General features: G+C 47.6%; 1 protein-coding gene across 12 annotated transcripts in view; it reads right to left on the reverse strand.

The window, feature by feature from the left end:
- Window positions 1–20,187, reverse strand: part of CACNA1C (calcium voltage-gated channel subunit alpha1 C) — a 786,403-nt gene that overhangs the window by 20,750 nt on the left and 745,466 nt on the right. For all 12 annotated transcript variants that reach the window (XM_066258219.1, XM_066258227.1, XM_066258220.1 and 9 more), the window contains 5 exons: window positions 14,963–15,128; window positions 14,250–14,377; window positions 13,486–13,582; window positions 11,562–11,664; window positions 2,233–2,334 (listed from right to left, as the gene is read on the reverse strand). In XM_066258219.1, coding sequence (XP_066114316.1) covers window positions 2,233–2,334; window positions 11,562–11,664; window positions 13,486–13,582; window positions 14,250–14,377; window positions 14,963–15,128 — 596 coding nt within the window. The remainder of the gene's footprint in view (window positions 1–2,232; window positions 2,335–11,561; window positions 11,665–13,485; window positions 13,583–14,249; window positions 14,378–14,962; window positions 15,129–20,187) is intronic.

A 20,187-nucleotide genomic window follows, 5' to 3' on the forward strand; every position in this document is an offset into this window, starting at 1 on the left:
TTGCTCTCTCCCCTTTCCTCTCTCTCTAGAATTAATTAAAAACAAAAACAAACAAAAAAACCCTCTCTCCCCCACTGCTCGCATTCCTAATTGATCATCTTTTTTTATTAGTTTCTTGAATACTCTTCCAGAGAGTCTTTATGCAAATGTTTTCTGTAAATAAGCAAGTATTTCTTATTTCCCCCTCCATCCTTTTTAAACAGATAAAGTAGCCTAATGCCCAAATTATTTCCCACCTGGCTTTTACTTAACTGCCATTGCTAACAAATTCTTGATTCCAAAGCTTCAGATGCTCATTACAAATCAACCAGTCCCCAAAGTACAAATATAGATAGCTCTGCTTAGAGGGGAGTAGAAGTGGTTGGTGGAAGGAGCATCTTCTTCCTGTGGAAATCTGGGTTTCTGTTTCTGCCATACAGATTGGGTTTTCTTACATGTGGCTTGGCTGAGCCCCCATTCATGACATGGTCAGCCCATCTTGAGAATGAATCGTGTGACAGAGAAGCCAGTAAGTGTCCAATGGGAATAGTTCTTATCCTACAAGGAGCTGCTTTGCTCCACCTCCTAGTTCTCTGTGAAGGATAAGGCATTGGGCCCAGGAGACAGCTGGCTGAGTCAGGTCTAGGGGCTTGTGATGGTTCTTCTGCTTCTAACTGTCCCCAAAGAAGAGCCAAATCCACGCAGTAATGGCCTTTTACCTGGCAAGGGCCTTATTTCCATGTGGGAGGAAAGAGCCCGGAGCACCCGGTCCAGCGTAGTCAGAAAAAAATTGCTGCAGGGAACAGAGCTTGTGTTCTGGCTTCCCTCAGACCTGGGTTCAAATCCTGAATCTGCTAGGTATTCACCGTGTAGCCTTAGGCCAGCAAGTTAGTTTCTAAGAGCTTCAATTCTTTGAGCAAACATCATCGAAACGTTGTAAGGAGCAAATAAAATAAAATGTATGTAAACCGTCAGGTGCTGCCTGGTCCGTCTCTGTGATTCCACTTAGGGCCAGGCCTGCCTGCCTCCGGGAAGTGGTTCTCAACAGGGGTGGCATCACCTTTTAAAAAGTGTTTTGGGAACCTATGGGACTTTTTTAGTTGTCACAGTGATCTGGAGGTGCTGCTTGTGTTAAGTGGTTCTAGATGTGTCCCTGGAAGCAGAGGCATGCTTTGCACAATAAATAATGGCTTTGCATTCTGCACGTGTTTCAAGTGTTATGTCTCAGGATGTCCATGTAGGGGAACAACCTGTTATAATTATTTGAGCTAAGACCCTAACTTAATTTTACATATGAATACCAAAATTTTTGCATGGTTTTAATATATCCAGAATTTTCCAGGAATACAACTGCTGTGTCAATTGATAGAAAACATTGCTTTGTTTCAACTTGACCAACAGGAGTTCCACGTTTCAGAAAATTGCATCCCTGACAGCAGTACTCCTTGTGGTATCCAAGTCACCACCATCTCTGACCCGACTGTCTCAGACTGTGTTTGTTCTACTTATGTGCAGGCGGGTAGGTGTATGAATGTGTACACATGTGTGTGTAGTTATTTAAATATACTGGGTCAGCCCTTACTTCAAAATGACAAACATAAAATCTGGACAACAGTCAGTAGTCATACTTCCTTTAAAAACCCTTATTTGTCATGAGTGGGTGCACACAAGCATTTCTTCAGCTAATTGAAACTTCTGGCCTAGCTGTGCCTGAGCATTTATATATTGAAATAAACACCTGATTTTAATATATTTGGTATTAGAGTTAAAGCCTTATATCAACATTTTGGAAAGTGTATATGTAGGAAGGTTGTTTTACCTGTGAGTGTCATTCAGGACAGCAGTAGGGGCCTTAGACACTATTTGTTATGAAAAGGGGCTGTTGGTTTGCAGAGCTGAGCAACACTACCCCGGGAAGGACAGAGTTCCCACCAGGTGGCTCTCAGGGCCCCATCTTTGCCAGAGCCATCAGCCCCACGGTTTATGGGGAAACCTATACAGTTTCTCTGAAGTTCTGCCATCTGCTCCAAGCCTCCAGAGACCTTTGCCTGACTTCATCTGTGAAATGCAGGACGAGACAGATTTCCAGCCTGACAGCCTGTATCTGAGTCTGTGAGGGCACAGCACCTCGTCCCTCTAATCAGTAGGGCCTTTCAGCCCCACAGCCGAGGTCTGGGGAAAATGGTCTCTCAGGAGCCTAGCCACCCGAGAATCAGGGAAGTGGCCAGCACGTGAGGATTGGGGAGCGCTTACCACCCGCAGGGGGCACCACTTGGTCCAGCAACTTCATGCTGGTCCGCTTCCAGATCTTCTTGATTATGGCGCGCAACTCCTCATTTGCTTGTTCCAGGTTCCCTGGGGTTGGGGGACAGATGCAAAGCTAAAATGATCATGCCCCCCTGGGAGGGCCTCCCTGCAGTATGCCCTCTGCTTCTAGTGCCCCACAAACAGTACTGATTCTCTGCTTCACCTTCTTTCTCCCTGTGTTGTGCTTTGTCCAAAGCCATTTCTTCTCTGCCTGCTGCTCACACTGGCCAGCGGCATCCCTTTCCCCCACACACTGCTTTTCTTTGTGGGTGGCACTTAGAGCTGAAAAGATTGCTGGTTCCAGACCAGCAGCCATTGGCCAGGAGAGCACAGGGGGCCCCCTGTGCATGGCGTTTCTGAGGGTCCCTGTGGTCACCATGGAAACATGGCGATGGGAAAGAAGAGCAGGCTCCCTGGGTGCTGAGGCTCCTGTGGAGGTAGGTGGCACAGCCTCAGCGAGGAAGCAGAAGTCGGAAGACACTGGGTTTTCTGAGTTTACTTTCTCTTTCGGCCAAACAGGCTTAGTTAGGTGCCTACACCAGGCAGCCTCTGGGATACTGGTCTGATGCCATGTACAGGCAGTCCCTGGTTACAAATGAGATAGGTTCTGTAGGTTTGTCCTTAAGTTGCTTTTGTATGTTAAATTGGAACAGGTATATTTACCTATTATATGCAACTTAGATGTTTGTCTTAACATAGTGTTTATTTTTACCTTCCTGTGCATATAAATACTGAAATATTTTTCAAATACAACCTTAACAATCTTGTACAGTGCAGAAGAGGATGGACTTGTTGGAGAGAGTGGGACTGGTGTTAGAGTCAGGGTTTGATTCTGCTGCTGGAGTCAGTTTCTTGGAAGTAGGCATCAAGGGAGGTTTGTACAAAGCTTTTCTTTTTCTCATCATAAACAGCCCTGTAGCATCTCAGGCCTTTGGTAACTGTATGGTCAACTTTGGTGAACTTCTCTCTGTCAGGATCTTGCTCCTGCAACTTTGCCTTTCCTGCTTCGATGGGACAACAAGCATCAGCTCACTCTTGTTGAAAACTTTTTCAGTTCTAAAGTTTCTAGGTCCCTGTTTTCTTCCCTAAATGCAATCATCTGCGGCTCTAGTTCCACAGGGTCTTCATGGATGGTTCTTTGTCATGGGAGTCGAGAAACTCTAGGATAAAACGTTCACTGATGTCCACCTGCAGCTGATTACCAAGAGCCCTTATGGTGCTCCATTCATAAGTATGATTTGTACATTAAGTTGGATGTTTGTAACTCGGGGACTCACTGTAAAAGGAAAGCTGAGACTTGCAGCTTTAAGACAGGATATGGTAGGTAGGATTCTAAGATGCCGCCAAGCTATCTGCCACCACCATCACTCCCTGGGATTGTGAACAGAATGCATTTTATCCTTTGATTAGATTACATTGGGTGGCACAGATGACCTTCAGATAGAAAGATTATCTGTGTGAACCTGACCTAAACATGAGCTCTTGAAAAGTAGAGAGTTCTCAGGTTCAAACTCCCAGTTATAAAATAGTTACGTCCCCGGAACATAATGTGCAGTATGGTGACGTGACCGTAGCAGTAATCCTGAATTGCATATTTGAAAAGTGCTAAGAGAATAGATCTTAAGTTATCATCACAAGAAAAAAAACTGCAACTACACATGGTGCCGGATGTTACTGTGCTGATCATTTATAATACACACAAATATCAAACCATTATGTTGTACACCGGAAACTAACATGATGCTATGTGTCGATTGCACCTCAATAAAAAACCAAAACAAACAAAAAGTAATGTGTAAAAGGGGTCCAAAGGTAGAAGTAGAGAGTTCTCCCAGCGGGAGCAGGCGTGAGGGAGGTGGTGAGCAGGGAGGGCCTGGAAGCAGGCACTCGCGAGCCATGAGCCGAGTGAGACCCCAGACCTGTGCCGTGCAGTGGCCCCAGCAGAGAGCCAGCACTACACCTGCAGGGATGAAGCCTGCCAACAGCTTGGACGAGCAGCTGGGCATCTTCCCCGGAGCCCCCGGAGGAGGACACATCCTGATCAATACCTTGATTTTGGCCTCGGAAGACGCTGAGCAGAGAACTCAGGCACCCCAGGGCTCGACTGTGACCTCCAGCACTGGGAGCTAGTAAGTCACATGGTCTTTTTGGTTCTCCTTTGTGGATAAACATTCTGTTTACACTATACTGTAGTCTGTTGATTGTATAATTGTATTGTGTCTGTAAAAACAAGATAAATACTTTGATCTAAAAATATTGCTAAAAAAGAATAATGTTGATCCTCTTCTGAGCCTTTGGCAAGTCCTAATCTTTTTGCTGGTGGCGGGTCTTTCTCAACATGGATGAAAACACAGTATCTGCAAACAGCAGCAAAGCGAGGTTTGCCCGGACTAGACTATCTACTGCTGCTACACAGGGAGGCAGCCGGTCCAGAGCTCCGGGTCAGACTGCCTGAGCTGGAGCCCCCTCTGGGGCTGCACTAGAAAGGCTCCCTGGAAGGACGGAAGCCCAACAGGAGCAAGCGAGCTGGCAATGGAGAGAGTGACCAGCTCCTGAGACCCCCGTGGGAACGTCAGGTCCTAACAGCACCTGCGGCCAGAGGACGACCCTTGGTATTCTGGTTACAGAGGGAGTCCTTCATGGTTATGTGCTCTTCCTGCTCAAGGTAGTCAGTGGTGTCTGACATATGCAATTAAAGAGTCCAGACTAATATAAGGCTCAAATATACACTGCTCTCAAAATTAGGGGATCAGGGAATGTGCAAATAGATACTACAGTACTTTCGCCTTCTGTCTAGTACACTTTCACCAATGAAATAAAAGTTGGTTTTGCATTCATTTGCATAATCAAACAACTTTCTTTGCTTGTTGTTTGCTTTTTTGATGTTCTTGTTTAATAAAAAAAATCAAATGCTTCTTTTTTTTATTGCTTCATATTCATTTTGAAATATCCCCTAATATTTAGGAGCACTATATTTATCTTCTGTAGTGGGTTGAATAGTGTCCTCTCCCAATTCTTGTCTACATGGGACGTCAGCATAGAACCTTAGTTGAAAACAGAGCCTTTGTGAATGTGATTAGTTAAGATGAGGTCATGCTCAGTCAGAGTGGGTCCTAAGTCCAGTATGACTGGTGTCCTTCTCAGATGAGGAGGAGACACACGAGGACACTCACAGGGAAGAACAGGAGAAGACGGAGGCAGAGGCTAGAATGATACAGCTATGATCCAAGAACGCCAAGCTCTGCTGGCAGCCCCAGGAGCCAGGAGAGAGGCGTGGGACACGTGCTGCCTTATCTCCTCTGAAAGGGACGCCCTGCTGACACCTTGCCTTTGGACATGGCCTGAACTGTGAGAGGAAATATTCCCATCGTTTTAGGCAGCCAGTTTGTGACCGCTTTTCATGGCAGACCCAGGCGATAGGACTGTTTTCCAAAAGCACCCTTCTCGTTTGTGTTTTCAAGCTTCCATCTATCCTCACCGGGTCTGTGGAGCTGGAACTGCACTAGCGCTGTCTCACAGCATCTGAGTGCTGAAGGAGACCTTCCTTCTACATTCCAGACCGAGTTCTCTGGCGTGGGTGCTCGTTTCCGTCCAGCTCCTTTGCCCACACTAACGTTTGAAGTGTTTAAGGACTGGGGAAGATGTCAGCCTCGCGAATTTAAATGCCTAGTCACACTTCTTTCCAGTTGCTTCTATGAACTTGCCTTTGTCTTCTAGACTTAAAGAGGTTAACACTTTTATGGGGGACTTGTCTCTGATACAGGTTTTCTCCTGACCTGGCACTGTGGGCCTTTGGGTAGCTATTCTTTTTTTTTTTTTTTTAATTATTTTATTAAGTACGAACACTTAATGAGCTCTACTTGCCTGACAGAACTCTAAGCATACAACAGTATCGATGCCTACAGGGACAATGCTGTGCAGTAGACACGTCTTTGTGTTTAAAGTTTTCTTTAACTCTTGATGGCAGTCCCCATGCGGCTGGCTTCTCCCTCTGTCCCTGGAATGCTCGTTTCCAGGAGCCTGGCCGCATGTCTGGTTACTGCGGCCCTTCGGCACTGACAGCAGCTGGGACTAACTCCTTAGCTGGGACTCGGTGTGCACTGACAGCAGCTGGGACTAACTCCTTAGCTGGGACTCGGTGTGCACTGACAGCAGCTGGGACTAACTCCTTAGCTGGGGCTCGGTGTGCACTGACAGCAGCTGGGACTAACTCCTTAGCTGGGGCTTGGTGTGCACTGACAGCAGCTGGGACTAACTCCTTAGCTGGGACTTGGTGTGCACTGACAGCAGCTGGGACTAACTCCTTAGCTGGGGCTTGGTGTGCACTGACAGCAGCTGGGACTAACTCCTTAGCTGGGACTTGGTGTGCACTGACAGCAGCTGGGACTAACTCCTTAGCTGGGACTTGGTGTGCACTGACAGCAGCTGGGACTAACTCCTTAGCTGGGGCTTGGTGTGCACTGACAGCAGCTGGGACTAACTCCTTAGCTGGGGCTCGGTGTGCACTGACAGCAGCTGGGACTAACTCCTTAGCTGGGGCTTGGTGTGCACTGACAGCAGCTGGGACTAACTCCTTAGCTGGGGCTTGGTGTGCACTGACAGCAGCTGGGACTAACTCCTTAGCTGGGACTCGGTGTGCACTGACAGCAGCTGGGACTAACTCCTTAGCTGGGACTTGGTGTGCACTGACAGCAGCTGGGACTAACTCCTTAGCTGGGGCTTGGTGTGCACTGACAGCAGCTGGGACTAACTCCTTAGCTGGGGCTCGGTGTGCACTGACAGCAGCTGGGACTAACTCCTTAGCTGGGGCTTGGTGTGCACTGACAGCAGCTGGGACTAACTCCTTAGCTGGGGCTTGGTGTGCACTGACAGCAGCTGGGACTAACTCCTTAGCTGGGACTCGGTGTGCACTGACAGCAGCTGGGACTAACTCCTTAGCTGGGACTTGGTGTGCACTGACAGCAGCTGGGACTAACTCCTTAGCTGGGACTCGGTGTGCACTGACAGCAGCTGGGACTAACTCCTTAGCTGGGACTCGGTGTGCACTGACAGCAGCTGGGACTAACTCCTTAGCTGGGACTTGGTGTGCACTGACAGCAGCTGGGACTAACTCCTTAGCTGGGACTTGGTGTGCACTGACAGCAGCTGGGACTAACTCCTTAGCTGGGACTTGGTGTGCACTGACAGCAGCTGGGACTAACTCCTTAGCTGGGACTTGGTGTGCACTGACAGCAGCTGGGACTAACTCCTTAGCTGGGACTCGGTGTGCACTGACAGCAGCTGGGACTAACTCCTTAGCTGGGACTTGGTGTGCACTGACAGCAGCTGGGACTAACTCCTTAGCTGGGACTTGGTGTGCACTGACAGCAGCTGGGACTAACTCCTTAGCTGGGGCTTGGTGTGCACTGACAGCAGCTGGGACTAACTCCTTAGCTGGGACTCGGTGTGCACTGACAGCAGCTGGGACTAACTCCTTAGCTGGGACTCGGTGTGCACTGACAGCAGCTGGGACTAACTCCTTAGCTGGGACTTGGTGTGCACTGACAGCAGCTGGGACTAACTCCTTAGCTGGGACTTGGTGTGCACTGACAGCAGCTGGGACTAACTCCTTAGCTGGGACTTGGTGTGCACTGACAGCAGCTGGGACTAACTCCTTAGCTGGGACTTGGTGTGCACTGACAGCAGCTGGGACTAACTCCTTAGCTGGGACTTGGTGTGCACTGACAGCAGCTGGGACTAACTCCTTAGCTGGGACTTGGTGTGCACTGACAGCAGCTGGGACTAACTCCTTAGCTGGGACTTGGTGTGCACTGACAGCAGCTGGGACTAACTCCTTAGCTGGGGCTTGGTGTGCACTGACAGCAGCTGGGACTAACTCCTTAGCTGGGACTCGGTGTGCACTGACAGCAGCTGGGACTAACTCCTTAGCTGGGACTCGGTGTGCACTGACAGCAGCTGGGACTAACTCCTTAGCACTGACAGCAGCTGGGACTAACTCCTTAGCTGGGACTTGGTGTGCACTGACAGCAGCTGGGACTAACTCCTTAGCTGGGACTTGGTGTGCACTGACAGCAGCTGGGACTAACTCCTTAGCTGGGACTTGGTGTGCACTGACAGCAGCTGGGACTAACTCCTTAGCTGGGACTTGGTGTGCACTGACAGCAGCTGGGACTAACTCCTTAGCTGGGACTTGGTGTGCACTGACAGCAGCTGGGACTAACTCCTTAGCTGGGGCTTGGTGTGCACTGACAGCAGCTGGGACTAACTCCTTAGCTGGGACTCGGTGTGCACTGACAGCAGCTGGGACTAACTCCTTAGCTGGGACTCGGTGTGCACTGACAGCAGCTGGGACTAACTCCTTAGCACTGACAGCAGCTGGGACTAACTCCTTAGCTGGGGCTCGGTGTGCACTGACAGCAGCTGGGACTAACTCCTTAGCTGGGGCTTGGTGTGCACTGACAGCAGCTGGGACTAACTCCTTAGCTGGGGCTTGGTGTGCACTGACAGCAGCTGGGACTAACTCCTTAGCTGGGACTTGGTGTGCACTGACAGCAGCTGGGACTAACTCCTTAGCTGGGGCTTGGTGTGCACTGACAGCAGCTGGGACTAACTCCTTAGCTGGGACTCGGTGTGCACTGACAGCAGCTGGGACTAACTCCTTAGCTGGGGCTTGGTGTGCACTGACAGCAGCTGGGACTAACTCCTTAGCTGGGACTTGGTGTGCACTGACAGCAGCTGGGACTAACTCCTTAGCTGGGGCTTGGTGTGCACTGACAGCAGCTGGGACTAACTCCTTAGCTGGGACTCGGTGTGCACTGACAGCAGCTGGGACTAACTCCTTAGCTGGGACTCGGTGTGCACTGACAGCAGCTGGGACTAACTCCTTAGCTGGGACTCGGTGTGCACTGACAGCAGCTGGGACTAACTCCTTAGCTGGGGCTTGGTGTGCACTGACAGCAGCTGGGACTAACTCCTTAGCTGGGACTTGGTGTGCACTGACAGCAGCCGGGACTAACTCCTTAGCTGGGACTCGGTGTGCACTGACAGCAGCTGGGACTAACTCCTTAGCTGGGGCTTGGTGTGCACTGACAGCAGCTGGGACTAACTCCTTAGCTGGGACTTGGTGTGCACTGACAGCAGCTGGGACTAACTCCTTAGCTGGGACTTGGTGTGCACTGACAGCAGCTGGGACTAACTCCTTAGCTGGGACTTGGTGTGCACTGACAGCAGCTGGGACTAACTCCTTAGCTGGGACTTGGTGTGCACTGACAGCAGCTGGGACTAACTCCTTAGCTGGGACTCGGTGTGCACTGACAGCAGCTGGGACTAACTCCTTAGCTGGGGCTTGGTGTGCACTGACAGCAGCTGGGACTAACTCCTTAGCTGGGGCTTGGTGTGCACTGACAGCAGCTGGGACTAACTCCTTAGCTGGGGCTTGGTGTGCACTGACAGCAGCTGGGACTAACTCCTTAGCTGGGGCTTGGTGTGCACTGACAGCAGCTGGGACTAACTCCTTAGCTGGGGCTTGGTGTGCACTGACAGCACGTCTTCAACAGGGACGACTCTGGCTTCAGTGTTTCCATTCCTTCAATGAGTGAAAATTATCTCCCCAATTTAGGTCACGCTTTAAGTACTGCAGAGTATTCCTTCCAGTAGTCACTATGTCTTCTCTCCTTAGAAAGGAGACCCTTTCTCCCAGACAAAATTGTAACAGTCATCATGAAAAGATTTGCAAAGTAACAAAGGCAAAGGAAGAAGGTGAAAGTCACTGCTCATTCCATTACTCAGTGATAATGTCAACACCTTAACACATTTCATTCCAATTTTTCTCCTCATTCCACACACACAATCCATTAAGTGTGTGTTTAAGTGCTTGAGTGTGAGAAATAGGCCGGTTTACATTTCTTATTCAGACTGAGTCATTGCGTTGGCTACTGAGAAGATATTCTTCAGCTGTGGTTTCTTTTTATTTTAGCAGAAGAACTTGAACTATTTTTAATTTTTTAAAGATTAGCTCATTATTGTGACATGTGTCTTACAGGCCTGCTTCTGTTTTCTTTCGTTTCAGATGTTTCTATTATTTTCCCAAAGAAGGCTGGAGCTGAGAAAAGGCACTTCCCTGGGTTATTCACTGAACTGAATTCCCACATGTCATTTCATTGCCTTTCTTATTTTTACAAATGAAGATACTTAAGTAGAAAGAGAATCAATGACATCACAATGATCAGACTCAGGCCTCCCGTCACCCGGCCCAGCGCGCCTGCTATAGCAGTGAAGGACAACGCCGTGACCAGCAGCCTGGGACTCACAGCCTGAAGAGGAAGGGAAAGAAAGAGGAAGGGAAAGAAGACACACTGCTGGTCTCGTCTGTTTTCTCTGATCTCTACACAAGAGGGGCCCAGACTTTAGTTCCTGTCTGAACCATCAAGCGGCCGGTTGAACGTGTGGGTCCCTGAGCCCTGCTCTGAGCCTCAGATAGAGATCTGGGCTGGTGCTTGGGACTCAGTGTTTTACACAAACTCCAGTAGTTGAATCTGAGGCACATGGTCTTCGGACCACACTCTGCGAAACACTATACTGGGCTAGAAACTCTTGGAAGAGCAAGTGCATCTTCTTAGGTACATTTCATGTAGCCTTTCCCACAGAGTGGTTCAGAAATACTTACCAATTATACACGCAGCCGATTATTGCAGCCAGAGCCGTGGCAGCCCTAAAGGTGCCTTTGTGCAAACTGGAAGAGGGCGTCCCCCCAGGCGGACACAGGCCCAAGGGAGTGTGGCCTGCCTGGCAGCGCACAGGTGAAATCGTAACCCGGACCTGTTGGCTGGCTGAGCCCTTGTGCCATTGCAGGTGACGACTTCAAAAATAGTTAGCATTGGCCACCATGACCCCTTTCTCCACACAGGCCTTTTTAATTTATAAAGTGTCGAGCCTTTGAGAGGCCCACTTGCGGTCAGTAAAATTTCATTTAGGTTTGGCTTGGTCTTGCTTCAGGTAACACTCATGTTTTCCTGGGTTTTGGAACCATACCCTATGACTTCAAGGTGGAAAGCTAGAGTTCAAAATAAATAAGCTAGAGGCAAGAAGGTCATTCACAAAGCAAAGAAAACCTGACCAGGCCTCTTTCACATCCCCAAGGGGAAGGTCATTGCTGCAGCACAGCTCTATACAGGATGGGAAGGTCCTGGGACACTCTGAAGGCTGCTGGCTTCCTCCCTGGTTGCTGTGCTAGATCTTCTGGGTGGCTCTTCCAGTTCCCTGTGGGTGATTCTTACCTTCTGTTTTAATCCTCAGGGCTGTCCGGACCAAGGCAAACAAGGTGGCATTGAACATGACTGTCCCATCACTGTTCAGAGGCATGTTCATGGAGACCAGACGCTGGAGGAGGAAGAGGAGGAAAGCTGGTGATTGCAGCCAACGGTTCGCAAAGGACCTACAGAACCACCATGGCAGGAGGACACAAGAAGGGAGCCTCTATGTGTGTGCGTGGGTCAGGGTGGCGCAGGGGGCGTGTCAGCACGAGTCACTGAAATGTATTCAAAACCTCTCCTGGGGAAATCTAGGCTCTGCCATAAGTGCTGTCACTCCACTGCACCGAGTAAGGAAGGAATGGAATTTGTCCCTATTAGACCCTTGTTTCCAACCCCCCTCTCTGCTCAAATGTAGCTCATGCCTATGGATATGTTCTCTCCTGGCAACAAAGCACTGCTGTGCACAGGCATCCGCTGGGAGCCCACCTGCCAGCCACATTCATCCAAAGCCCTCATAAAAGAGAGGGTAATGGGAGATGCTTGCAGGAAATGCAGTATGTCCTTTCCTCTACACTCTGTATCAAGCTGGATCAGAAGCTTGCTGACACTGGATGGGATTGGATCATCCTCTTCCCTCCTTTCCCACCCCGCCAAAGTGGCTGCCATTGGCCAGAGCTGTGCTGTGGGGCTCTCTGCACACACCGAGGGCATCATGGGAGAGAGCATCATGGAATCCATTCTGACCTCTGCTCTCGAGTATGTTGTTTGTGAGCTCACACGGTGTTTTCCTGCAATCTAATGCCAAGAAGGGCTATGAGTACCCTGAGTGACTAGAGGGTCTCGGTGCTCATGGACAGTGTAAATTTCACCATGGTCCTGGGGAGTCTGAAGCTCGCCCCACAGCCTGTCCAGGGCCATCTGACGCCCCTCCCGACATGCTGCGGCCTCACGTGGGCTGCACCCCTCCGCCTCTGGCCCTCCACTCTGCTTTACCTTTCATGTAATTTGTGCTCTTTTGTTTTCATATCTCCTACCCCCTTGGAAATCTTCTAAAATCCTTTTTTTGGGGGAGCGGAGTGGAGGTACAAGTAAGGAAAGGCTGAGTTAGACAAAGCATGAATAGAAGGTTCTGGATTCCTCCAGTTCTCCATTTTCCATGAGTGGGTTATCCACAGAGCTGAATTTTTTCCACTTGTGGTTTCTTCCTCTGTACAGCTCTCTGACCTCACTTCCCCCAAACCCTTTCAACTTGTTACTATCCATGGAATACAGAAAGCTGATAATGAGAATTTTAAAAAAGAGGGGAGAGAGTGGAAATAAGACTATTCAGCCCATGCTCAGGATTACTGTGAGGCAAGAGATGGTGCACAAGTTAAGGGAGCCTCACTCTTGGGGCCATGCCAGAGCCACATGGGCAAAATTGGGTCTACCAGAACCTACGATGTCTGTCTAGACATCACCGAGAGACTCGCTTAGAAATCTGATGACTGTGATGGGTTCTTTTTCTGGTACAATCTGTGTTTCGGTGGTTGCATATACAATTTTAGGGCTTAGTGGGTCCTTGAAGCTGATTCACGGGCACGCTAATGTCCCCATGGGCCCAGGGAAGCACCCTAATCCATCTCTCCTAGACGAGAATGATTGCAAGTTGCCTGGGTGGCACAGCGTGACAGGGCAGCGAAGCCTGCTCTGAAGAAGGTCCTCTACTCAGGACTGGGCACATGGCTCACTTGGACATGAGGTATCCACATCATTCTTCCTTTCGAGGGTCTGAGCACTTACTGCTGGAAGGAAACTTACAATGTAACCTGGCTCAGGCTAATGTCTTTAGGTGCATAACACATTGTCTTCACTCCCTTAAAGGACCAAGGGCCTGACCAAGGTTACAAGACAAGCGTCCTGCCCCCCATATTTTTTCTTTCACCCCCACACTCAGGTTGTCTCTTACTTTGCAAGCCACGCGGTGAGGGCACAGCTTTCCAAAACCCAGTGGGGGCTGGATCCGCCGGAGCAGGGTCACCACATCCAAGTGCTTGATGCGACCCCTAGAAGAGGAAGGAGAGGAGAGAAAGGCCAGTCAGGGGCCGCGATCTCGGCCAGCAGCCTAGGACTCACGTACTTGAGAGGTGGGTGCAGGAGGAACTCTCCATGGCCATAGCCCTATTGATCAAACTCAGTGCAGAGCTGCAGAATTGCATGGGAAAATTCCAAAACCAATATCTACGTGTTTAGATCTTAATGAGCCATTTTCTGGTAGTGTATGTTCACGGTGGAAGGGATTTTAGCAATGCAATGAAATTCTCAACATAGACTTGCTGTTTCAGGTGAGGTAACCACATGACCAAAGGTATTAATTGAGTGTCAACCAAATATGATTGATTGATGAGGATATCCTTGGACCTAAGGCAGGAACAGAGTTGAGATGCACCTGGCCCTAAACATCCTAATTGGAGTACCTACAGTTTTTCCTAACACTAGGATCTTCTATCTTTCCATTCATCTGAAAATAGTACGTGTGCTTGTAATCTAGCAAAGGTGTCCAGCTTCCTATGGCTGGCCCTTGGCCCTTGACCCTTGACCCTGGGTTCTGGTACAATTCCTTGTTTCCAGTGGATACCCCTAGTGCTAACCTGTCTTGACCCTCTTCTATAGATATGGTGTGCAATCTTTTCTCTTGGCGTTGGGAACTAGAATTGTCCTCTGGAGACTTACTTGGCTTCAGGGTCATACTCTGCCCAGATTCTTTTAAATTCATCTAGATGGTGGGGACCAAGGATTGACCAGTCCCTTGTCAGGTAGTCAAAGTTGTCCATGATGACAGCTACAAAGAGGTTGATGATCTGCAGAGAACAGAGAGTGTGATGTGTTGCTGACAGATGCACTGGCCACCTGTGTCCACTTTGCCGGTGGCACCATGCATAGCAGAAGCCGACATTTCTAAAGACCCTCCCTATGTCAACATTTAATGCAGCTGCCCTGGAACTTAGGCCTCTTGGATATGAACATAACACAGCTCCCCTCAGAGTTGTGTGGGCTGAACCCACATGTGGGCTGGACGGCTTCCCTCCTACCAGGCTGCTGGGTGGGGCTTCCAAGGATAGAGGGCAACTTTACCCACTGCCTTCCCCTCATTCTCTGGCCAGGTGCCAAAAGTCTAAGTTGTCTCTAGGCTTCCATAGACATTTGTTCTGTACTCTATGACAACACCACCATGACAAAAGCCAAGAATGGACAAGAGAGAAGCTGGCTGAGGCCACTCTGGCTCAGGCTTCCTGCCCTTGTCTCAGTGTGGCTGGGCATTCCTACTCTCAGCCTCTCTCAGCCAGCTCCTCTGCCGGGGTCGCCCTGACCATGAGCTGCAGAGACAGCAGGCTCAGCTGCCCCGACGAGGCATTCCCTGTGGCTGCTGTCCCACCTCAGCTTACCAGGAAGGCACAGAGCATGTAGAAGCTGATGAAGTAGAAGACGGCGAAGCTGCTGCCACAGGGCGTCTCTCCTTCCGTGCTGTTGCTGGGCTCAGACTCCGGGGCGCACTTCTTCCCCGGCATGCAGGCCAGCATGATGTCCTGCCATGCCTCACCAGTGGCACACCTGGGGCAGAGAAGCAGGAGAGCCCAACACCTATGGATCCAAGCCCACACCTCCAGCTCTGTCCCTGGCCCCTTGATCCTGCCACTTTCTCCACAGGGGATTGTTAAATTGAATTTGGTGTGGATCATTCCCTGAGCACTCTGGTATGTTCACTAAATAGGAAAATATATAGCCTTCTTTCAAATATTTGAAAACTTTATATGAATGGTAACAACTGTAACCTCTTCAGAAAACTCACTCTTTGGTTGTCCATGTTACATTTTGGAGATCTAATTGTTTAGATATGTTTTTAACTCTAGTTCAGGGGTCGGGAAACTTTTTGGCTGAGAGAGTCATGAACGCCACATATTTTAAAATGTAATTCTGTGAGAGCCATACAACGACCCGTGTACATTACATATTATCCAATAAAAATTTGGTGTTGTCCAGGAGGACAGCTGTGATTGGCTCTAGCCACCCACAACCATGAACATGAGCAGTAGGAAATAAATGGATTGTAATAAATGAGAATGTTTTATATTTTTAACATTATTATATTTTTAATAAAGATTTGTCTGCAAGCCTGATGCAGCCATCAAAAGAGCCACATCTGGCTCGTGAGCCATAGTTCCCGAATCCTGCTCTAGTTCCTTCATCCTAATTATTGTATGAATACACCATCTAAAAAACCCACCCTCCTGCTAAGGCTTTTCTTTCCTTTATTTTTCTGATACAAGTCCAATTTGTTTTTATTTTTTAATTTTTCTTAGTGAGAAGTGGGGAGGCAGAGAGACTGACTCCCTCATGCACCCTGACTGGGATCCAACCAGCAAGCCTCCTACAGGGCAATGCTTTTCCCATCTAGTGCACTTTTCCATTGCTTGGTAACCAAGCTATTTAAGCGCCTAAGGTGAGGCCATGGAGCCATCCTCAGCACCTAGGGCCAACTTACTTGGGGCCAACTTGCTCTAACCGAGCCATGGCTGTGGAATTTGAAGGAAGAGATAGAGAGAGAGAAGGGAGAGGAGGAGGGATAGAGAAGTAGATGGTTGCTTCTCCAGTGTGCCCTGACTGGGAATCAAACCTGGGACATCCACACACCGGGCCAACACTCTACCACTGAGCCAACTGGCCAGAGCTACAAGTCTATTTTTAAATTGAGTTGATCGTTGTTTTGTTGTTGAGTTTGGCAATCAATATTTTAAGCTTTCAATTTTGTTTTTTCTTCTCCAATTCTTACCCTTTGATTTATTTTTCTTATTTCATTGGTAAAACTTGCATTATAATGTTAACTAAAAAAGTGATAGTATATGATCTTGTCCATTATATTCACTAATTAGCTATAAGCTGTTATGAACTAAATGTTTGTCTCCCCAGAATTCATATGTCAAAGCCCTAAACCTCAAATGTGATGGTATCTGTAGGTGAGACCTTAGGAGGTACCGTATTTTTCGCTCCATAAGACGCACATTTTCCCCCCCCAAAAGTGGAGGGGAAAATGCCCATGTGTCTTATGGAGTAAAAAATATGGTATTTTATTAAATATTTTAACACACCATTTGGTTTAGAATATTTTGTTTTTCTTATTTTTCTCCTTCAAACCCTAGGTGTGTCTTATGGTCACGTGCATCTTATGGAGCGAAAAATATGGTAATTAGGTTTAGGCCAGGTCAGGAAAAAACTCTAATCAAGAACAAATTGAGCTGGGACCTTGATCTTTAACTTTGAGCTTCCAGAAGTGTGAGAAAAAAAGTGTTTGTTGCTTAAAGTACCTAGTTTATGCTATCTTGTTACAATAACCTTACCAGCCAACATATTATCAGTGCATGGAAGTGACTGTGTTCTTTTATTAATCTTCCCCCTCACTGATCTAATTAATTGTTATTAAAGCTTTTGAGTTGATTTGCTTGAATTACCTACTGGTCTTCACCCGTTGTTTGCAAACAATAATTATGGCTACATGTTTCATATTTTACTTCTTGCCTTTTTTATTTTCTTACTGGGATGACTGGGGAGGTTTTCTAATCTTTTCTGTTCCTGGAAAATTTATGTAACATAGTAATGATCTATTCCTTGTTATTTTGGCAAATATTACAAATAAAAATATTGAACTTCAGCCTTTCTGAGGACTAAAACTTTGACTACATTTTTAATTTCTACTGTAATTAATTTAAAAAAATTTTTAAGACCATTTTTGTAATTTGTACTTTCCTATATAAAAGCATATACTTCATCTAGATTTTCAAATACATTGGTGTAAATTTGTTAATACTATTTTCTTATCAAGATTGTCAGACTGAATTAATAAAAAAATCAAACATGCTTCCACTACATGTCGTCTAGATTCAAAGATCCAAATAGGTTGATAATAAAAGAAAGAGAAAAAAAAATCCTTCGAATTAGAGACAAATGTGTCAGACTAGATTAAAATGTAGGCTGCTTGAAAAGAATATATGTCTAAAAATAAGAATATAGCAAGGTTTATGTTAAAGTATGAAAAAAGTATACCAGAGGAGACAAGATGGCGCTGGAGTAGGCAACATCTACCAACATCTACCAACATCTACCTCCCAGAACCAAAGTGGATTACAAACTAATTTTAAGAACTATCATCTGGAAAAACCAACTTTGGACTAAACTAAGAGGACTCTTCAACCAAGGAACACTGAAGAAGCCACACCGAGACTGGTAGGAAAAGCAGAAACGTGGAGAGGGCTGCCCAGCTCCCCGGAGCGAACGGCAGCTGGGAGAGACTCGCGTGGTGGGAAGTGAGTTTAGCAGAGGGGGAAGGAACAAAGCCCCAGCCTGCAGCCCCAGAGCTCAGAAGAGGCGTAAGGACAGTATTTAGCTGTGAAACAAGTCAGGATACTGTTTGTGAGAAAGAGTCTGATTTCTCAGACCCAGGATACTTCTTAAAGGGACCGTGCAGAACACCTCTCTCACAACCACTCACCTGGGGCTCCTGGGGACGGGGAGAGAGGAGAGGACCAGAGTAACAGGAAGAGAGTGTAATCTAGGAGGCACAGAGAGAAACATTTGGGAGATAGCCACCCTAACCCCTGGGACGAGTCACTCCCCAAAGCTGAAGTGAATATTTCCCCCGGAAACAGCAATACCAGCAAAGGGAAGCAGGAGAGCAGCCAAACAAGCTCCCCCACGGCACTCAGAGCAGAGTCGCATAGAAGGAGGGAGCTTTTGGGTCTACAGTAGTGAGTCTTAGGGTCCGAGCTGCAATGCCCCCACCCACGCATCTGAGGGTTCACCGGAGGGCGGGCGGCAGCGGGAGACAAACGCGGTTCTGCTGGCAGGGGTGGAAGCCAGCTGGCCACCACTAGGCTCAAGTGTGAGCTCAATCTTGCCTGGCTGGGGAGAAGGGGGCATGGAAAAGCGGTCAAGCTCAGCTGCTGGCAGCCTGTAATCCAGCCTGAGGGAGAAGGGCGGGAACCCCGGAAAGGGTGGAGACCAGCCCCTGAGCAAGGGCACAGGAGCACAGCCTTGCTCCGCCCGTGCAACCCAGGATTGCGGTCGGACTTGGTAGCCGGCTCCTACCGCGGGGGTGGAGCCAAAAGCCCAGAAGAGGCAGAGTTCTGCTACTGAGCTGAGCTTGGGCACGCAGTCCTGCCCGGTGGTAGAGCCAAGGCTAGCAGCTTTTCCTAGAGTGGGCTCCTCCTGCAAGGGCAGGGCAAAAGCCCGGAAACAGGCGGAGACCCGCAGCTGAGCAAAGGTGCTCGCCAGTGCCCTCAGGACCGAGCATAACGTCACACATGGGGGTGGGGCAAAGGCCAAGGCCACCAACGCTTGTGCACCCGAGTGCGTGATCACAGCCACTCCTGTGAAGAGAAAATGCAGAGGCAGAGAAATACAACACAAATAAACCAAGAGAAATCCCCAGAAAAGGACCTAAGCGAATCAGATATAACCAAATTATCAGATGCAGAGTTTAAAATAACGATTGTTAGGATGCTCAAAGATATTAGAACAACCATAGATGGTCATTACGAAAACCTAAATAAAGAGGTAACAAATATAAAAAAGGACATTGAAATAATAAAAAAGAATCAGTCAGAAATGACAAATACAATATCTGAAATAAAGAATACAATGGAAGGAATTAAAAGCAGGATGGATGAAGCAGAGAATCGAATCAGCGAGTTAGAGGACACGATAAATAAAGGCATGGAAGAAGAGCAGAAAAAAGAAAAGAGACTCAAAAAGTCTGAGGAAACTCTAAGAGAGCTCTGTGACAACATGAAGAGAAATAACATCTGCATCATAGGGGTTCCTGAAGAAGAAGAGAAAGAACAAGGGATAGAGACTTTGTTCAAACATATCATAGCGGAAAACTTCCCCCAATTAAGGCAGGAAAACATTTCACATGTTCAGGAAGCACAGAGAACTCCATTAAGGAGAAACCCAAAGAAACCAACACCAAGACACATCAAAATTAAAATACCAAAGCTAAATGATAAAGAGAAAATATTAAAAGCTGCTAGAGAAAAAAAGACTATCACCTACAAAGGAGCCCCCATAAGGATGACTTCTGACTTCTCAACAGAAACACTTGAGGCCAGAAGGGAATGGCAAGAAATATTCAAAGTAATGTAGAACAAGAACCTACAACCAAGACTACTTTATCCAGCAAGGCTATTGTTTAAAATTGAAGGAGAAATAAAAAGCTTTACAGACAAAAAAAAACAAAACTCAAGGAATTCACTACAACCAAACCAAGGCTGCAAGAAATGCGAAGGGACCTGTTGTAAACAGATCAAAGGAAAAAAAGAATATAGCAAAAGAGGAATACAGTTTTAAAGAAAAAAATGGCAATAAACAATTACATATCAGTAATAACCTTAAATATTAATGGATTAAATGATCCGATCAAGAGACACAGGTTAGCTGTGTGGATAAGAAAACAGGACCCATACATATGCTGTCTACAAGAAACACACCTTAAATCAAAAGATGCACACAAACTGAAGATAAAAAAATGGAAAAAAAATATTTCATGCAAACGGAAATGAAAAAAAGCTATACTTATATCAAGTAGCAATACTTATATCAGACAAAATGGACTTTAAAA

The sequence above is a fragment of the Saccopteryx bilineata genome, chromosome 2 (genome assembly GCF_036850765.1).
Source record: "Saccopteryx bilineata isolate mSacBil1 chromosome 2, mSacBil1_pri_phased_curated, whole genome shotgun sequence".
Taxonomy (NCBI): domain Eukaryota; kingdom Metazoa; phylum Chordata; class Mammalia; order Chiroptera; family Emballonuridae; genus Saccopteryx; species Saccopteryx bilineata.